Genomic DNA, 19,872 nt, shown 5'->3' with positions numbered 1-19,872 from the left:
TACCAATGACCTTGAAAGTAAACTGGATGATCACTTTTAAAAACGTTAACGATCTTCTTAGCAATCCAACGTCTGCTGCACAAGGTCGTTCTTTCATCTCTAAACATTAAGTCAGTACTGAGGCTTTCAGTCCTATTACCTTATCCAGTAATTTCTAAAAAACGGGATCTGACGGCAAATAAGTATCCTTACTTTAGAGATGGGAAATCTGAACGGGTACCAGACCACAGCTGAAGCCGGGGCAGAGCTAGAAATGTGACTCAACTTCTTTTCAATGACACTTTGTCTCCTGGTCTTCCTTCCTGTGGATCCCAGTGGGCAGACTGGACACTGCACCCGTACATTTCACAAGGGCTCCCCTAGCTAGATGCAGCATCCCTGCTGAAGTGAGGTCTCCTGGTGGATGAGATGCTTCCAACATGCAGCTCTTGGTGGCTCTTCCGGGAGCCCAGGCAGAGAGAAGCAGCAGTGGTGTGACCTCGGCTCCAGGACCTGGCCTCTCCAGCAAGCTCGTTCTGAGTCCTTCTATGTAAAACAGACTTGGTGTCACAGGCCCAATTCTCCCAAAACCTCAGTCAGAGAGTAATACCTTTGCTCCAACATTGCATCACCATGAAAACAAAACGCTGCAGTCTACTTGAGATCATTTTTGCTCTGATTAAAATTTTTATTGAAATCTCTCAAAGGTCGTCAAGAAATAGTTTTTGCGAAAGGGGGGAAAGATAGCTAACAAATTCAACATGGGAGCTCCCTCTGCTGGTCTGCAGTAGGTTGGTATGTTACAAACACATTCCCAGAGACAAATCTAATTTGCTGGAGAAGTGGACAAAAGACAGGTGTGTTGGGCTTTGCCTCAGGAGAGAAACACTAGAAGAAAAAAAAAATCCACGTCTCAAAATAGAGCATAACATTGCTAAGAAAAACAAAATTATTTAAAGCCTCTCCAAAGACATTATAAGATTTCCAAAACAAAAACTGAATTATCCAATATGGGGAGATGCCCCGTAAAGGCTCCAGTCTGCTCTACCTCCAGTTAATAAAGATTCTCTTGGGCCCTTTGGGTGAAGGTTAAGTGCTGATTCCCTTTGCTTTGCCTCCAAGTCTCTTCTTACAGGCTTCCCATCTACTTAGAGAAGAAAGATCCAAGGAGTCACTGGAGTGAGGCCTTTCCAAAATTCCATTAAAGAATAAGTCTGTGGTGAGCCAGCACCTCGGAGTGGAAAGAGCCAGGCCTGGGAGGCAGGTGACCTGGGTCTAGTCATGGTAGAGCCACTTCAGATTGTGGGTAGCTCCCTCCATCTTCTCAGGCCTGTTTCCTCATCTGTCAAATGGGTCAGACCAGCTGATCTGTAGAGCCTCTACTAGCTCATTCTGATTCTCATACTGCACAAATAAATTTAAATAACGGAATTTGTTCACAGAGTCCATGCCTGCACTGGGAATGACTCCAAACAAGAAGTGGCGTTGAAAACTGGTATCAGATGAGAGTCCCACCAAATCTGGGACCGATGTGGCAGAGCTAAGTGGATTCCAGTTTGGGAAAGTCTCAAGATCAAGAACTCCCAGGGGAGGGTGCCACTATGGGCAATGCATCCCATTAAGTCAAATGGCTGAGTCCATCTAATCTTGGCACTGTCTCTCCCCATCCTTCCTTACAATGGCATATGCTTTCTAATCTCTTGAGACTCTTTAGGCCCTTCCCTTACCATACCGTATCTCCAGAATTACTTCTGATTTTACCCATTACATGAATGAAGAATGGGCAGATGTCATATCCAAAAGCCACCATTCCCAGTACTTTCTGGCCATTGTCAACTCTTGATATGGCTATTCAGAAGACTATGCAAACCACTGTTTCATGGTATTTATTAACATTTGCCTTAACTGCCACGTGATCTGTACCCGGCAGTCTAGCAAGAGGAGACACCATCCAGAGCAGGGGTGGGAGGTGGCAAGCAAAAGGGGCTCTTAGTTGCCCCATTTCATCCACACATTTATCTGCAGCCTGCTACAAAGATCCTAATGACTCAGCAGAGAAACCCACAGGTTGACATTTTATCCCCTCACCCCGTTACCTGCCAGTTGTGAGGGTTCTCAAGCACTGACATGGAAAAAGGAAGAAAAAGCAGCAGGGGAAGGAGAAGCCAAAGGCACAAGTAATCCTGGCTCCTTTATTTTCTGTGCCATGTACTCTCACCACCACCACCACCTACATTTTTTTCTTCACTACTTGTACTACTTTCTCCCTTCTTCTCCCAACACAGAAGGCAATCATTACTGGGGCTCAGGCACCAAAGGCAGCCCAGGAAGCCGGGTCGTCAATGCACGCACAATGTGTTGGTAACTCAGCGAAAAGAATTAAAAGATGTTCAGCCAACAACAATCTTGACCCCATGACTTTCAAGAACCCTCACTGAGGGCTGCTTCTAGGTGGTCTTTATCAAGACAGTGAATTCTGTACAACATAAAAGAGTTTTAAGTCAGAAGGAAGTTTTCTGGGAAGCTGTTTATTTCATCCAGCCTTGTAAACAAACACTGAGCAAAACAAGCAAATGAAAACTCCGCCTGTCCAGCCTAATAATTTTTGAAAATTTAAAATTTAAAGGCTGAATTACACATGCAGAAAGATAAATGAAACCTACATACGTACTTTCTATTTGTTACTGGTCATCAATCTTTGCAGGCCAAAGAATGAGTGATCTCCAAAGGTGAATCTTTACACTGATTACTACCACTTGCGCTAAAAGCAAAGCTAAGAGAGTATTTTCTCCAAGGGCAGAGGAAGTGTTAGTATGTAGATAGTAACCTTTGTGGAGAAACAGGAAGTTTGTTTATAAAAATCAGGCTATTGTTAACTAAGAAAGCAAGCTGGTCAGAATAGAGATCTCTACCTTGACCTGTAATTCCATCTTAGACACTATCTTGTACCTCCTGTTCTACAGGGTTTCCTGAAAATGGAGAAAAGGAACCCTTAATCTTTCCTGTAACATATTTAAGAAAGTATAGCCTTCCCCCATGGAAGCTTTCCCTTTGGTCAGAGATTCTTCTCACAGTACACGAGAGTGGAAAACTCTCAACACACAGAAACACGCACAGACGCACATATCCCCTGCTCCTAGCACACACCTTCCTCTGTAGCCCTTCCACACAAGGCACACACGTGTACGCTCCGGTGATGCCCTCTAGCTAGCTGGGAGCCAAGTGGATAAACTTGCCCCAGTCTCTTATGTGCGATATGAGGTGAGATCATTAAGGAAGAGAGAGGTGTCATTTGGGGCAAACATCAGGCAGTGGGTGATATCATTGCTGTCAGACGATCCTCGTAAGTCCTGAAGGAGTGTCAGCTTGATTTAGAGGGGATCATTAATCTCTTGAAGGTGGATCTGTTAGCTGGATAGGTGTTAGTTGTATGGTGTGCTCTGGGGAACCAAGTTTGAAAGGACTGGAGGTGGAGTGAGTGAAGTCGTGGCCGATGGGTATCAATTACCTGGGCATGCAGTGAAGCGGGATAGGTGAAAGCAGGAGGAGGTAGAGCAGGCGCTAACTCCGCTGGGTACAGAGGGTACGGGGCCCACACTTCAGGGCTACTGGGGTAAAGTGCAGGCACTGTGAGCTCATCTGCAAGAAAAGAATAAGGCGAGAGTTAGTGGTTACCAAACAGCTAGTTTCATATCAGAAAACAAAACACCCAAAAACCCCGAGCCCCAATCAATGTCAGAAGCCAAATGACTCTCATTCTTTTCACAACCTGTTGTTTGTTGGCTTTGGTCCCATAAGTGCTAAGCAAGGAACGAAAAATATAACAAGAAAAGCAACAAGCATCTGCTGTCTGTCTGGCCTGCTGAGATCTCAGGCCTGGACTCCGCCTTGAACACTCTGATGTCTTTCCAACTGTAGCTGGGGAACCCAAAACAGTGGGAATTTCCTGCACAAAACAGAAAATGTGGCCCTCTGAGGAAAAGGGAGAGAAAGAACCAATGAAAGATATCCCATGAGAACCCACTGCAGAGCCTTTGGGAAAACAATGGCTTAACGGCAGGGCCTCAACAGACCAGAACTGGAAGGCTTTTCTGTTTATTGGCATAATTACTATTGACAAGTCAGTCATGATCATCAAGCATTTTCCATGTAGCCCCCAGAAGTACAGGGCCAAATACTGTGACCACAGGGCATTTAAGATCTTAAAAATTCAGAGAATTGAGGTGAAAAACCTTGAGAATCCTGATTAAAATTACACTCCACAAAGATGTAAACATTTCCAGTTGCTCTTTACAGACTAACTTTTAGGGGGAAAAAGTGAGTCATATTGCCAAGCGCCTGGTCTAAGTGTTCCTCAGGCAGCTCCAATTCCACCCAGGTCAGGCTGCAGTTGGCCAGATTGAAGGGCAAGTGCCTGGGCCTCCTATGTATCAGGAAGCAATCCATTAAAAGTAACAGCAAACACATGAGGAAGCTTCTCAGGAAAGGCAAAAATAACATCAGTCAATAGCAAGGAATCTGGGCCCTGTGAAGCAGCAATCTCAAGATGTGCTTTTATCACCTGTCAAAATCTGAAATCAAGTATGCCAAGGACGCTATCCAGGACTGCCACGGGAGTCAGCAAAAGGTGATTTGATAGTCATTAGTAACTCTGCCATTCAGGACTTTCCCTAAGTCTACAGTGCATGTGACCCAAGGTCAACAGAGTCACTTTATTCCTTCCCACCATCTAAGGAGCCATTCCAGGCCCAGTGTCTCTGCATCCTTCCCATCCCCCAAAACTTTTCAATACAGAAAGGGGACTAGCAACAGAAAACTGCTTTGCTCGGTGTGATGTGGGACTGCTCTACGGAGAAACCAGAAAGTAGCAGAGCCTGTGGGTGAATGTGGATCTGGTGGGCAGGGGGTAGGTGAGGCTTCCCCACAGCCAGCTTGCATGGCACGAGCTTCTCTCAGGATGGTAGTGAGTCAAGAGCTGACTGCTAATGATACGTTCAGAGGGCAGTTTGTACCCATTTCCAGATGTGATGGGACCCCAACAATGTGATTTAACATACTGTTGCTGGTTAGCCTTCTCGACTCCCTCCTCTCAACAAGGCAGTAAAAGCTACCTCCTCAGGACTTGGTGATGGAAAGACAGACTGCCTGTGTATCTAGGTGGGAGAAATAAGCCCCTAAGAGTGGACTGATCATTATTATTTAGTCAGGGTAACAACAACATCACTACAGTCCTTAAAATGATCAGGTCTACAGCATCTACTGTGTTCTAGGGTGTGTAGGTGCCTGTAGCCCAAGGCTTAGGGACCACCCTGAGAAGGGCTGGGAGGAGCTTAATAGATCCCTGTGCTTCCTGTTGTGATGAGACTGTGATTTCCAGAGTAACTAATGTGGGAGCCCAGCTAGTGGAAACTAACTGCTACCAGAACCGATGCCTTGAATTTTAAACAAACAACCATTCTCAGGAATGCCAAGCTATTATTGTTGTTTAGCCACCAGGCTATTTTAAGACATTCTGAGTCTTTTAAATCCTCATACACTCATCTGTGGCCTATGCTTGTCTGTTCCCACTGTGACAGCGGAAGACTATAAAGCTATAAAGACTATAAAACTGATACATACAACTGATTCCAAATGACAGAGCCCTCAGGGGGAATGTGTTTGGCCTGCAGCCTGTCAGTGGTCCTTCCTTATCGTCCTGGCTAACTGGGGTGGGGTGGGTAGAGGTGGTTACCTGATCAGTGGGTTCTTCCTTTAGAAACTTAAAAAAAATGAAATGAATATGTCCTTTAAGATATCGGATCCTAAAGAGATAAGCAACAGAGATAAGCTGGAATCAGATTTCAATGTCAGCCTGACTGCTGGAATTTATGATTTCCAGACCTTTCTCTATTTTTATCCTGAAGCATTACTTCCCATTAGTTCTTTACTGATGCTTAGAGACAATTCACCATTAACATTTGCACAAAACCTAGGCCAGCAGAAAAGAGGATTTGCTCTGAAATCCCCTAAACTCAAAATTGCTGAGTAATAGTAAAGTAGTGGTAAGGCAGAAGTCTAAAAGAGATTAAGGTGAACTTACACTTGATAAATCCCTTGATACATCTTATCATCCGTCTCCCTTCTCCCCTCATGAAGGAATGTGGAGTTACCATAAACATCAAAAGATACATGGCCTGACCAGGTCAGGATTGCACCTGAAGCAGGCCTCACAAACACCTAACTTTTCAGTAGAAGCCTGAGCACTCTCCTAACACACACATACACTCCCCTTTGATGGAAGTGGGTATTAAAGCAGAATGAGCTTTCTGCATTTGTTTGCTTTTTCGTTGCTTGAGAAAATTACAAAAGCTAGAGAGACTGGTTTTCCACAGCGCAAGCCCTTCACAAGGACTCCCCACTGAAGCAGGAGGCAAGGCCCTGATGGGTTTCACCTTCCTGAGTCACTGCCCATCATCCTGCTCAAACTTTATAGGATGGAAGGCTGAAAAAAGAAGACAAAGATTGCTGCCCAAGGCCCACTGGGATGAATTGGAGTTTAGGGAGGGGGTGAGATTCCTCTTGACAAAAGAGGCTCTTGACCACCCAGAGTGAGCCAGGCCCCAGTGAGCAGAAAGAGGGCAGATCAAGAGGCCAGGGCTTTTTTGTCTGGGCCTAATCCGTCCCTCCTGAGAGGCTGGGCAAATCCTTTCCCATTGCCCCAATCTGGCTACATCTTTTCTTTTTTGCACCTTCTGAGGATAATGTTGTTGAGGGTTCACAATATACATCTGAATAGGCTTTTTTTCTTAGCATGAGAATATGCAACCAGAAGAGCTCAAATTGGATTCTGAAAAACAAGGACTAGAAACTTCCAACTCTACCCTGTAATCCCTCTGAAACCAAAGAACTGCAGAGCTTCTGATGAAGGTTTAAACCTACAGAGTTTGGGAAGATCATCTTCTGCCTTTTCGTTTTAGATGAGGAAACAGATGCAGAAAGGTGCAGCTTCCAGTCTACGGTCACATTGAAAGAGAGATAAACGTGAATGACTCTTAGAAACAACTGAGAGACGGAAGAACAAGGAGAATCTTTAATGGACTTAAGTATGGCCATATATCTCTGAGTTTAGTTGGTAACACAAGGTTTAAGAACTTTTTTGAGGCCGGGCGCGGTGGCTCATGCCTGTAATCCCAGCACTTTGGGAGGCCGAGGCGGGCAGATCACAAGGTCAGGAGATCGAGACCATCCTGACCCATCTCTACCAAAAATACAAAAAATTAGCCAGGTGTGGTGGCAGGCACCTGTAGTCCCAGCTGCTCAGGGGGCTGAGGCAGGAGAATCTCTTGAACCCGGGAGGTGGAGCTTGCAGTGAGACAAGATTGCGCCACTGCACTCCAGCCTGGGCACAGTGAGACTCCATCTCAAAAAAAAAAAAAAAAAGAACTTTTTTGCCTCTTGAAAACATCTATTTGGAAATATTCCACAGCAACTTCATGCTCGACATACCCAAAACTAAACATGCTCCCTCAATGACCTGTCCTCGTTGGCTCCAGATTTCAGTAAGATGCTACCTTCCACTCAGCTGCCCAAGCCACAGACCTGGTGGTCACTCTATTCTCCCTCTCATTCATTCTTTCATCAAGGTCCTGCTGAATCTATCCCATGATCCAGCTTGATCTTCACCAACACTACTGGATTACTGAAAAGGCCTCCTAAAAGCCCTCCTGGCTTCCACACTCAAGTCATGACAACTTTAAAAATACACATTTTGGCTGCATGCAGTGGCTCACACCTGTAATCCCAGTGCTTTGGGAGGCAGAGGCAGGAGGAGGAAGATCAATTGGGCCCAGGATTTGAGACAAGCCTGGGCAACTTTAGCGAGACCCCGTATCTTAAAAAAAACAAAGTATTAGCCAGGCTTGGTGGTACATACCTTTAGTTCCAACTACTCGGGAGGCTAAGGTGGGAAGTTCACTCGAACCTAGGACTTATTTGAGGTTGCAGTGAACTGTGACTGTGCCACTGCACTTCCAGCCCAGGGCAACACAGTAAGACCCTGTCTCTTAATTTAGTCATGCCACTTAAAACCCTTCTGTGATTTCCTCTTGCTCTGTGGATACTGCCTGAACTCCATGTAATGGCCTATAAGATCCCAAATGATCTGGCCCTCATCCTCCTCCCCAGCCCTGATTCTCATCTGGTTCTCCCTCATGCTCTGGGATCAGTCACTTCCATTGCATGACTATGCCTGCCTCTCTCCCACACAGTGCTCCCTCTGCCAGGGGCACTTTTCTCCCCCTCCTCCTGCCTGGCTTAACTCTTACTCATCAGTTACTTACTCCTTCCACCCAGCTTAACTCTTCACTGTGCTCTACTTAGACGCCGCTTCCGGGGATGGGGAGGGGCCTGGCCTCGCACTTCTAGTCTAAAAGACTGCTTTCTCTGTGCTCCACCATATCCTGCACCTCCCCAGTCACAGCAGTTACCTCCTGGACGGCAAGCTCTTATTCTTGCTTACCAATGCCTACCACCATATTATAAGACAGTATCAAGAAATCAATCATTTGGGCCAGATGCAGTGGTTTACGCCTGTAATCTCAGCACTTTGGGAGGTGGAGGTGGGTGGATCACTTGATGTCTGGAGTTCGAGACCAGTTTGGCCAACACGGTGAGACCCCATCTCTACTAAAAAATACAAAACTTAGCTAGGTGTGGTGGTGCACACCTGTAATCCCAGCTAATTGGGAGGCTGAGGCACAATAATTGATTGTACCCGGGTAGAGATTGCAGTGAGCCAAGATCACACCACTGCACTCCAGCCTGGGCTACAGAGTGATACTCTGTCTCAAAAAAAAAAAAAAAAAAAAAAATCAACCATTTGCTTAATACTTGAGAAAATGAAGAAAAAATATACTTCCATCCTGCCTTCAGGTGAAGAAATAGCCAGACTGAGGGTTAATTCTGGGTGGAAGAGAAATATGCACATAAAGGCACCAAGATCTATCTAAGGTCTCATAGATAACTTATAATGTCTGAACTGAGACCAGAACTCAAGTCTCTTGTCTCACAGTTCAGGGTCCCTTCTATATACCATCCTCTCCTCCCTGGGGTGGGTGATGCCCCCACTGCTGCTGGTGGTGACAGGGCCCCATTTGGAATGCAGGTGGTCTTTATGTCTGGCTTTTTAGCATACTCAATTTGCTATAAAAAAACTCAGGGACAGAGTCTTCCAGGAGAGCTTGCCTCGAAGATGAAGAATTTGGCCAGGAAAAACAGCAGCCATGACACAGAAAATCCAAACATGATGAAAAATTCCATTTTTAATAGGAATAATATAAATTTTGAAACAAGAAAAATAAATCAAGGATTCTGTTAGCAGTCAACTCCCACTCACATACCTCAGCAAGTAGTTGATCCATGTCTGTTAAGTAAGCCTTTTAAAAATCAGCCACACAAGGCCCACTCTTTTAAGTACTAGCCTATTGAGACATGCTCTTCTGCCACAGGACTAAGAATATAGCCCACACCAGCTCCCGTGGCGCAGGGCAGTGCACACTAGCTCCTGTGATAGGGTGAACGGCATTTCCCCAAATTCACATCCACCTGGAACCCCAGTACGTCACTGTTTTTGGAAACAGGGTCTTTGAAGATAGATTTAGGAATCTTCAGACAAAGACAGGGACTGGAATGGTATGTCTACAAACAGAGGAATACCTCAGAGCCTCTAGAAGATCCAACACTGCTGACACCGTGATTTCAGATTTCTGGTCTCCTAAACTGTGAGCGAACAGACTTCTGTCCATTGAAGCCACCCAGTTTCTGGTAATTTGTTGCGGCAGCTCCAGGGAACTAATACGGTTCCCATAGAATGTCAAACACATCACCGGCTTCCCAAGAAGACAAATGTAGATGAAGATTTTTATGAAAGAAGCTAATGAAAAGACTGAGTGTTGCCACGCATGGTGGCTCATGCCTGTAATCCCAGCACTTTGGGAGGCTGAAGCGGGTGAATTACTTGAGGTCAGGAGTTCGAGACCAGCCTGGCCCACATGAAAACCCATCTCTACTAAAGATACAAAAATTAGCTGGGTGTAGTGGTGGGTGCCTGTAGTCCCCGCTACTTGGGAGGATGAGGTAGGAGAACTGCTTGAACCTGGAAGGCAGAGGCTGCAGTGAGCCAAGACTGCACCACTGCACTCTAGTCTGGGCGACAGAATGAAACTCAGTCTCCAAAAAAAAAAAAAAAAAAAGTGGGTGAATAGCTCAAAGGAGGTGTTTTTCCACCACCCAGCACTAATTACCATGGCGATTTTTGTGTTCTGTACAGGGAACTAACTGTACTATGTGCTGCAGTCATGAGGAGAAATCAAGTCTCGGCTTAGCTCTCTACTATTTCTATTTTCTCTCTATCATGGACCTTGGTCATTTCCATTGCTTCAACTACTAATTCTATTTAGGATGACTCATAAGCCTATAGCTTTGATTTCTACTCCAAAGTAAACACCCTAAATTCATCAAACTCAACTCATCGAGAAGTGAACTTACTGTCACTCATAAACCAATTCTATTCTTACCGCCAACACTTTCCTTTATCCCTTTTCCTCAGTCTAGAAGCCTTCATCACTTCCCATGTCCAAACAATTGCTAAGTCCTAATAACAATAGAGATGACAAAGATAATGATAGTGATGACAGCAGTATTAAGGACAGTAGGAGCTCGTGTTTACTGAGCACATTCTGTGCACCAATCATCCTCATGGGAGACATCAGCAGGAGCTCCTTTTACCTTATGAGAAAGCTGAGACACAGCAAGGTTAAATATCCAGCCCAATGACTCTCACAGAGCCAGGATGTGAAAATCAAGATCATGAGTCCAGACCCTTCACTTCTGCACTTCACTGCCTTTCTCCATGTTCATTATCTCCATCTACTGATGATAAAGATATCTTCTCTATGTTTTTCTCATTCCCATCCCTACTTCTATTACCCAAATGCAGGTTCTTAGCCGGACCGACTTTAACTTCCACTGTCTCCCCACTCCACTATTTCTCTAATACAAACTGCAGAAGCAACAAGTTGTCTGCAAAAAAGCAAACAGACCCCAAAATACGTATGCCAAGGAAATTTCAAAAGCAGGTGGTCATGATTCAACTGGCCCAGAGTCACTTCTCCATTTAATGATTTTCCGCCATTCTTTTGACCAGTCACTGCTTTGATGATTGTCTTCTTCCTTTACTGCCCACCTGCTCTTCGAGGCCAAGAAATCATGCAATGCAATCCAGGATTTTAAAAGGATCTGCTGGCCGGGTGCGGTGGCTCAAGCCTGTAATCCCTGCACTTTGGGAGGCCGAGACGGGCGGATCACGAGGTCAGGAGATCGAGACCATCCTGACTAACATGGTGAAACCCCGTCTCTACTAAAAAACACAAAAAACTAGCCGGGCGCGGTGGCGGGCGCCTGTAGTCCCGGACTCGGGAGGCTGAGGCAGGAGAATGGTGTAAACCTGGGACGCGGAGCTTGCAGTGAGCTGAGATCCGGCCACTGCACTCCAGCCTGGGCGACAGAGCGAGACTCCGTCTCAAAAAATAAATAAATAAATAAATAAATAAATAAATAAATAAATAAATAAATAAAAGGATCTGCTTTCTAATCCGAGAGTTGAAGGGAACCCTGAGCATGAGCGGGAAGAAAACTGTTTCTCTGGGAACTTAAGCCACTACTATTACCTACTCTTACTCATCACATGGGGACATTTTCATTCCTCTTCTTTCCTATGACCTGCAGCTGCTGGGATGAGGGTTACCCAGAGTTTCCTCAGGAAAGTCCATTCCCTGTCATTAGCAGACTGAAGATTCAAAGTGTCTGCCAGCCTCTCTGCGAGCCTGAGTTTCTTGACAAATGCAATCGAGTCTGGATGTTTAACAGAAGCTGTATTTTCAGAACGTAATGGTTTTGTGTCATATGGACAACCTAAGAAAATCAGTCCCACTCTGCCAGAGACCTGGGTAAGCTTCATAAGAGCAGCATACTGTTCTGTTAGATTCACTACTGTGCCCGCCACAAAGGAGGTCCACAAAGGAGAAAGAGTAGAAAAGGAAGGAAAATAAATTTCTTCTAACATCAAAAAAAGTGTTTTAGGAAGTATATCTTCAGGGCAACGTGAGTCTATGATTCAGGTGGAAATTAATTTTTTTTAAATAAAAAAATTATAAACAAAAAGTGTTTTAGTAAAACTTTCATTTCTCATTCACACACCTCTTCTGGCATACATCTCTGTTATGTGGTGAGGGAGGAAAGGGAGCAAGGGAGAAGGATGGTTATGACAGCAAGGGGAGGCAGAGGTGTCTTTTTAATGAAATTGCTGCTTGGGTTCATCTCTATCTAGTCCATAAAAAGAGATGATCTCTTATTGAACTAGAGGGTCCCTGAGTGCAGGGCCTGTGTCTCTTGTGCTTACTGCTGTATCTCCAGTACCGAGCATAGTGCATGTTGCACAGCAGACATTCATCCATGCATTATTGATTGATTTACTTAGAGACAAGGTCTCACTATGTTGCCCAGGCTGGAGTGCAGCGGCTGCTCGTAGGCCTGATCATCAATGTGCACTACAACTTCAACTCCTGGGCCCGTGTGATCCTCTCTCCTCAGCCTTCCAGATAACCTTTGCCAAGCTTTCAGAAATGAACATTTTTAAGGACCTCAATACACCTAACTGTGCTGTTTGAATGTGTAATCCCCAAAGTAGCAACATTTATACCAATTTTTAATATAACAACACTGGGAATCATCCTTAAAAACACAACGGGGCACATGCTTGTAACCCCAGCTACTCCAGAGGCTGAGGTGGGAGGATCACCTGAAGCCAGGAGTTCAAGGCCAGCCTAGGCAAACATAGTGACACCCTATATTTAAAGAAATGTTATTAAAGTCTATTATTTTAATGTAGATTTCTTTGATAATTAATGAAGCTGACCTAATGAACTTTCCATTTCTTAGGTGGGACTCTTAGTAGGGACAGGTGCTGCCTAAAAGAGTGTTCATCAAGGCACGGAGCTCTCATGAAAATCCAGTATAGACCAGATATCCTTTCTTACACCTCCCAAAACAGCCTATGCGTACCCTGAACACTGCACCTACTGCTTACATGAAAAATTATCTTTTTCTGTGTCTATGTCCTTCACAAAACTGTAATCTCCTATCCTCAGCACATATGTCTGGCACACAGAACATATTCAAGAAAAGTTAGTTAAAATTAACGATATTACAAAGTGCCTACAACTAACTTACAAATAGCAAGAGGATATAAACTTCAGAATTATGTAATTCACCCAATGATTTACAGTTTAGCACATTTCCTTGACTTTTAAGAAAACGTCAGTTTTCTTAAATCTGCAAAGGTTCCAGTCCTTGAAGAAAAAAGGCAGAAACTAGTAACTTGTCATCGTTATCAGTTTTAAAGAGATTGCCACTGGCCTAGGAAACCGATGAGTCAGAACCCCAAAATATACTCCATAGCACAAATAACACAAATCTAGAAACACACATAAGCAAACTCTTCTATGAGCCACGTGAGGAACTCCAGAATGAAGCTGTGTGTCTGAACTGAGCTCCCACTCTCACCCATGGCCTTCTCCTGTTCTAGGAACTCAGCAACTCCACCACCCCCGTTCTTCTGGTTCCCCATCTATGCTGGCTAGCCGTGGGCTACTTGCCCTTAATCCATCCACAGGGAATGCTGAAAACATCAATGACTGAAATCCTATTTTAAAATTATGTTAATGTGTCCCTAGAAACCAGAACAAGTATTTATTTTGTGCTTACGTGTATAGTATCTTTCACAAGCATAAAGTCTCAATCTCCCCTTAGTCCTTTGAGCTAGATACAAATATTTCCATTTTACAGATGAAGAAATTGATGCTTGGAGAGTTTTAGTGACTTGTCCAAGGTCATATACAGCTTATAGGTAGAGGGATACAAATCTAAAGAATCTGTTTCCAGAGTCTACATTCCTGACAAGGCATCACTGCCTTCAAACTGAGTTTCTGTGCTTTTCAGAAGTCAGAGTGCAAATTGTAGTTTTAGGCTAAAAACAAACAATTTTTTTTTTTTTTTTTTTTGAGAGTCTCATGCTGTCACCGGGCTGGAGTGCAGTGGTGCAATTTTGGCTCACTGCAACCTCCGGCTCCCGGGTTCAAGCGATTCTCCTGCCTCAGCCTCCGGGGTAGCTGGGATTACAGGCGCCCACCACCACGCCCAGCTAATTTTTTGTATTTTTAGTACAGACGGGGTGTCATCATGTAGGCCAGGCTGGTCTCGAACTCCTGACCTCGTGATTCACCCACCTCAGCGTCCCAAAGGGCTGGGATTACAGGCGTGAGCCACTGTGCCCGGCCAAAACAAACAATTTTTATAGACTTGAAATAATTTAACCTGGCCTTCTGGTGGGGGAAATAACCTGATTTGTGTACAAGAAAAAATTACACTGTTATTAGTCCTGAAAAGAAATTCCACAGCAACTGTTCTACACTTCTTTGAGTAATGAGTACTTATTCACTAGCACCAGATATATCAGGCACCACAATGGCAATGGATATGAAGAAAGCTGCTAAACATTTCTGTGTGCCAAGGAATTTGATCATCTCTTTAAGCCAGGCTAGATCAATCACTTAAGTAAGAAAAGTCTGTTACTGCCAATTACTGTGAAACAAGAAAAACCTACAGGAGCAGAGCCACCCATGGACTCAGAACTGTCTCTCCACAGGTAACAAAGCTGCTAGCAACAAAGTGTGGAAATCTCAAAAGTGTCCTCCTTTTCCAAACTCTCCTACTTTGATTCATTCATGTTTTAAAAATCTGATGCCCTTGGATTAAATTTTCAGTGCAAAGCAAAACTCCACTTCTGGAAATATCTGTTGCCTGAGAGTTGCTTTCCTTCACCTCCCTTGCTTTCAGAGGCAAGCTAGTTCCACACTACCACTGAAGGATAATCCCCCTGCATACTTCATGATCACAGTGAATAAAAAATGTTTTCTGAGAGTGTTAAGCCATGAGGCCACAAGATGGATGAAATAATTGGGCAGTCTCCAGTTACAAAAAACAAAATGAGGCTAATTTTTAAGTGAAGTTATGATTAGCATGAATAAATAAAGTCCACAAAATCCAAAAATGTTCATTTGGTCGGGGCCACTCTCACATTTTAATTCATCTTGGTTAACAAGTGTTTGTCTTCAACAAACACTTACTAGGCACCTGCTGTGAGGCAAATGCTAGTTGAGTATCATCAGCATTTATTTTTCCGGCCCAGATTTGGGGCAGTAATGCTGAGTTACAAAAGGACCTGATTCTCTACAGGTAATTCCTGTTTAACTGAATGTATCTTGGCGATGCTGGGTGGGAGTGGGTAGCAGAATGTACTAGAAACTATTTGGAAATGGAACTCCTTATTTCACAGTGGCAGGTTATTAAGGAAGATGTGGTGTGTCATCTGAAAAGTGCCCAAAGACCTGGGAACACTTTAGAGGGTGAGGAGATGGTCACTGAAAAGGGTATGGACAAGAAAAGAACAAATGACCTCCTTGTATCAGTATTATAGATGAGGTAATTCCGGAATGTACGTGTACGGTGGTGAAAGGTGACTCAATAATCTTCATCTGAAAGTCAAACCGGCGTTTCTCCCCTTTAAGTCCTTTAGTTGTAAATGTTACCAGCCGTGCAACACTGGATAACTTACCTAATCTTGCCAGCCTCCGATTCCTCAGATAAAAATAAAAACAAAAACTAACACATAGTTCATTATAAAAACTGAATGCGAATTTGACATGCATATAGTAAGTGCACAGTGTCAAACAACAACAACGTTAATAAGTGACATTAATATAGGAAAAAAGGTAAGGAGTACAATCTGGGGGTATAAATAATGTTGTCTCTGCTATAGGAAATCTATCCTCAGTACAAAAACAATCCCTTGATTCATCAGATGACCTGCAGTCATTACCTACCAGAGGGAGGTGGCAGGGAGTGGTGCTCTGGAATGTATGCCCTCACCACTTCTCATGTTTAACTGTTTCTTCCTCATTCTTCATGCCTCAGACACATTGTTCAGCTCTTTTGTACTAAGAATAAATTAATGATCACTAGAAGATAGAGCTTTGTTAATTATATTGGTGTTCATGTACTTATTTTTAAAATAAGAACAATGCTCTTCATTTAAGAACAGAAGACTTTCTTTAAAAGAAATCTCACAGCCCTCCAGCTTCACCAGGGAAATGTGATCTGCTCCAAAAAATCTACTCAACTTTATTAAACAAAATTGGCTGAGTACCTTGGGAGACTCTGATCTACACAATTCCCTTATCATTCATTCCACCGGCTGCAATGAACCTGCCAATTTACAACGAACAGCTCCAGGTGTCCATGGACCTCAGTTCCCCTGAATGGTCATATTTTATCTTCCTTTTACTCTCCATCTCTTTGCCTTCTAAAAATCACAAAGATTTAACCACAAGTTTAAGAACAACCATAACAAGACGCAAATTTTAATTATGCAGGAGGTTAATAGTCACACTGTTGACCTTCCGGTAAGATAAACAGTAAAAACTTGGCAAATGCTAATGTAAACAACTCCCCCCTCCTGCCCTCTCATTCCTGAAGACTGTACTCATTCTTGGGAAGTGAATGACAGGCAGAGTTCATATATGAGAACAGGGTATCCTAACCTGGTTAGAAGCACTGAAATACCAAAAGAAAACTGCAAGAGTTTAGACTGAGCTTCTTCGTTCTGCGGAATAGTAAGTAATTCTATCTCATGAGGATCACTGGTCTGGGATGAACTGATTACCTTCAAACACTAAAAAGGTTGCCTGTCAGTCTGAAATCTTTTTTTCAGTTGCACTGATGCAAAATCAAGGAAATCTGGGCATTAGGGTCAGCAGGAAGGCTGGTTGACTCTGGAATGACTTTCAGATCTTTGCCAACACAGGAACCAAGAAGTTTCTGGGGTTTCTTCCCTCCCTAAAGCTTCAGAACATTTCAGAATGAAGGTGTCCAAGCCATCCCAGTGCAGGCAAGGTCCCCTACAAATCTAGAACCGACTGCTGGTTAAGTATTATGAAGATGGTCATATAAAGTTCTTTTTAATTAGCGAAGGGGAAATACCTTAATGTTCAAATCTATGGGCTAGTTCAATAACTACAAAATGGTCCACTATTATAGCCACCGAAAATAGTAACGTAAAAGACCTGTCTATAAAGATGGAAAAAGGTACATAAACAAGTGAAATAAATATGTGTGTGTGTACATATATATACATAATACAAGCACATACATATATATATGGTTTGCATGAGGGATTGGTATAATGCTTTGGTAGGTAGATCTAGGTTTGAAGTCCTTGGTCACTTACCACCTATGTGACCTCGGCCAAATTTCCTTATCAAAAAAGGAGGAGGAGGAAGACTAGTGGTAGTAGTAGTACCTGTTCTCGTAGGTTGTCATGATAATTGAAAAGGTAAAGTGTTTAGGAAAACTTCCCATGAATGGCTGGGCGCGGTGGCTCACGCCTGTAATCCCAGCATTTTGGGAGGCCAAGGCAGGTGGATCACCTGAGGTCGGGAGTTGGAGACCAGCCTGACCAACATAGAGAATCCCCATCTCTACTAAAAATACAAAATTAACTGGGCGTGGTGGTGTGTGCCTGTAATCCCAGCTACTCGGGAGGCTGAGGCAGGAGAATCGTTTGAACCCAGGAGGCGGAGGTTGTAGTGAGCTAAAATCACGCCATTGCACTCCAGCCTGGGAAATAAGAGTGAAACTCCATCTCGAAAAAGAAAAGAAAAAAAGAAAACTTCTCACAATAGAACACATATTCAACCGTATTGTTGTGTTTACCTGTCTGGATAGTAGAGACTGAGAAACCCAGAGTCAGAGAAGTTAAATAACTTGGCCCATGCCCCACAGCTAATGTGACAGAGACTTGTATTTCAAAACTCAGGTCAGCCTGACTGTCAATACTGAGGCTACCAGTTCTCTGCAACATGGTGTGATGCTCCAGCTTGAAATCAGGAGATCTCATCCTGGGGTGGTTCTCAGCTTAAGTTGTAATATACATGCCAGCTAAAACTTGGGCTCTGTACGATAGGCAAATGGTGGAAACAACTCAGGTGTCCATCAACAAATGAATAACCAAGATGTAGTTTACAAGATATCCATACAATGGGTCATCACTCAGTCATAAAAAGGGATGGAGTTCTAGTATATGCTACAACATGGATGAACCTTGATGACATTATGCTAAGGGAAAGAAGCCAGACACAAAAGGACAAATACTGTATGATTCTACTTATATGAGGTATCCAGAGTAGGCAAATTAACAGAGACAGAAAGTAGATTTTCAGCTACCAGGTGACAAGGAAAGGAGGGAATGGGGAGTTACAGCTTAATGGTTAGAGTCATTTTTCTTTCTTTCTTTCTTTTTTTTTGAGATGGAGTTTTGCTCTTGTTGCCCAGGCTGGAGTGCAATGGCACCATTTCAGCTCACTGCAACCTCCGCCTCCCGGGTTCAAGCGATTCTTCTGCTTCAGTGTCACCAGTAGTTGGGATTACAGGTATGCAGTTAGAGTTTTTAAGGTGATGAAAAAGTTTTGGAAATAGATAGTGGCGACGGATGCAAAACACGGTGAATGTAATTGATGTCACTAAATTGTATACTTAAAAAATGGCAGGTTTATGTCAAATATATTTTACCACCTTTTTTTTTTTCTTGAGACGGAATCTCGCTCTGTTGCCCAGGCTGCAGTGCAGTGGCGTGATCTCGGCTCACTGCAAGCTCCGCCTCCTGGGTTCCAGCGATTTTCCTGCTCAGCTTCCTGAATAGCTGGGACTACAAGGGGGATGCCACCACACTTGGCTAATTTTTAATTTTTTTAGTATAGACGGGGTTTCACCATGTTAGCCAGGCTGGTCTCGAACTCCTGATCTCAAGTGATCCACCCATCTCAGCCTCCAAAAGTGTTGGGATTACAGGCGTGAGCCATCGTGCTGGGCCTTACCACAATTTAAAAAAATTAATAACATACAAAAAATACTGAGTTGCATGCTTTAAATTGAATGGTATGTGAATTACAGCTCAATAACGCTGCTAAAACAAACCAAACAACCCCACCTTAGGGTCTGTGACCTGACAGACTTGGCTTTAAACCTCAGATGAGCAGCTTACCAAATGTGACCATGGGCACATTTTAAAAACTCTGAGCTTAATTCCCTCTTTGTAAAATGAGAATAACAACTGTATTTACGTAACAGGGTGTTGTGAAGATTGAATGAGATAACGAATATAACGTGTTTAACAGAAACGTCTTGAATGAGTAACAGCTGCTGTCATCATCATTCTTGAACTTCTCATTCCTAAAGATGCCCAAAGGTCAAACAGGCACCATCTACTGACCCCAGGTTTCACCAGTTCCCAGAACTACGTAAGACCTAATGACCCACCACGGTCACAGGTATGTCCCGGCTCCCCATCTGGAGTCCATCAAGCAAACATACTTGCAGGAGTTTCCCCCATCCTATGTGTCCTGTCCACCCACCCCTCTTTCTCCAGTCTCTTTACCAGTAAAATCTCAAGACTGATCAGACAAGGGATAGAAAAGACAGGGAACTAAATCCTACTGCAGAGGCTGCTTGAGCACCTTAGTACCTCTCCGAAAGCAATGTGACATCCCACACACACACGAGTCCACCACTAAACAAGGATTACCATTTTAAACCTGTCTTTATGGATATTATAACCAAGGTGAAAGTGAAATAATCTCTCAACATATGTCTCATTCTCCATCTCATCTCAAGCGCTAAACCTACCCAGCTCCTTCATCCTTTTCTCACAGACACTCCTCTTCCCAATCTTTCATTTTTTTCATG

At 43.7% G+C, this 19,872-nt stretch overlaps 1 protein-coding gene across 3 annotated transcripts in view; it reads right to left on the bottom strand.

Annotated features, from left to right (window-relative positions):
• The window catches only part of RBPMS (RNA binding protein, mRNA processing factor), a 188,128-nt gene that overhangs the window by 23,821 nt on the left and 144,435 nt on the right, over window positions 1–19,872 (bottom strand). The window contains exons 6-7 of one of the 3 annotated variants that reach the window (XM_007962085.3): window positions 3,488–3,618; window positions 644–867 (exon numbers count right to left, since the gene is read on the bottom strand). In XM_007962085.3, coding sequence (XP_007960276.1) covers window positions 736–867; window positions 3,488–3,618 — 263 coding nt within the window. In that variant the 3' untranslated portion in view covers window positions 644–735. Of the gene's footprint in view, window positions 1–643; window positions 868–2,491; window positions 3,619–19,872 lie in introns of those variants that run through there. The other 2 variants (XM_007962088.3, XM_007962084.3) reach the window with 2 other exon arrangements.

The sequence above is a fragment of the Chlorocebus sabaeus genome, chromosome 8 (assembly GCF_047675955.1).
Source record: "Chlorocebus sabaeus isolate Y175 chromosome 8, mChlSab1.0.hap1, whole genome shotgun sequence".
NCBI classification, from domain to species: Eukaryota; Metazoa; Chordata; class Mammalia; order Primates; family Cercopithecidae; genus Chlorocebus; species Chlorocebus sabaeus.
The sequence above is the reverse complement of the archived record's forward strand: the minus strand, read 5'-3'. Positions and strand labels throughout refer to the sequence as shown.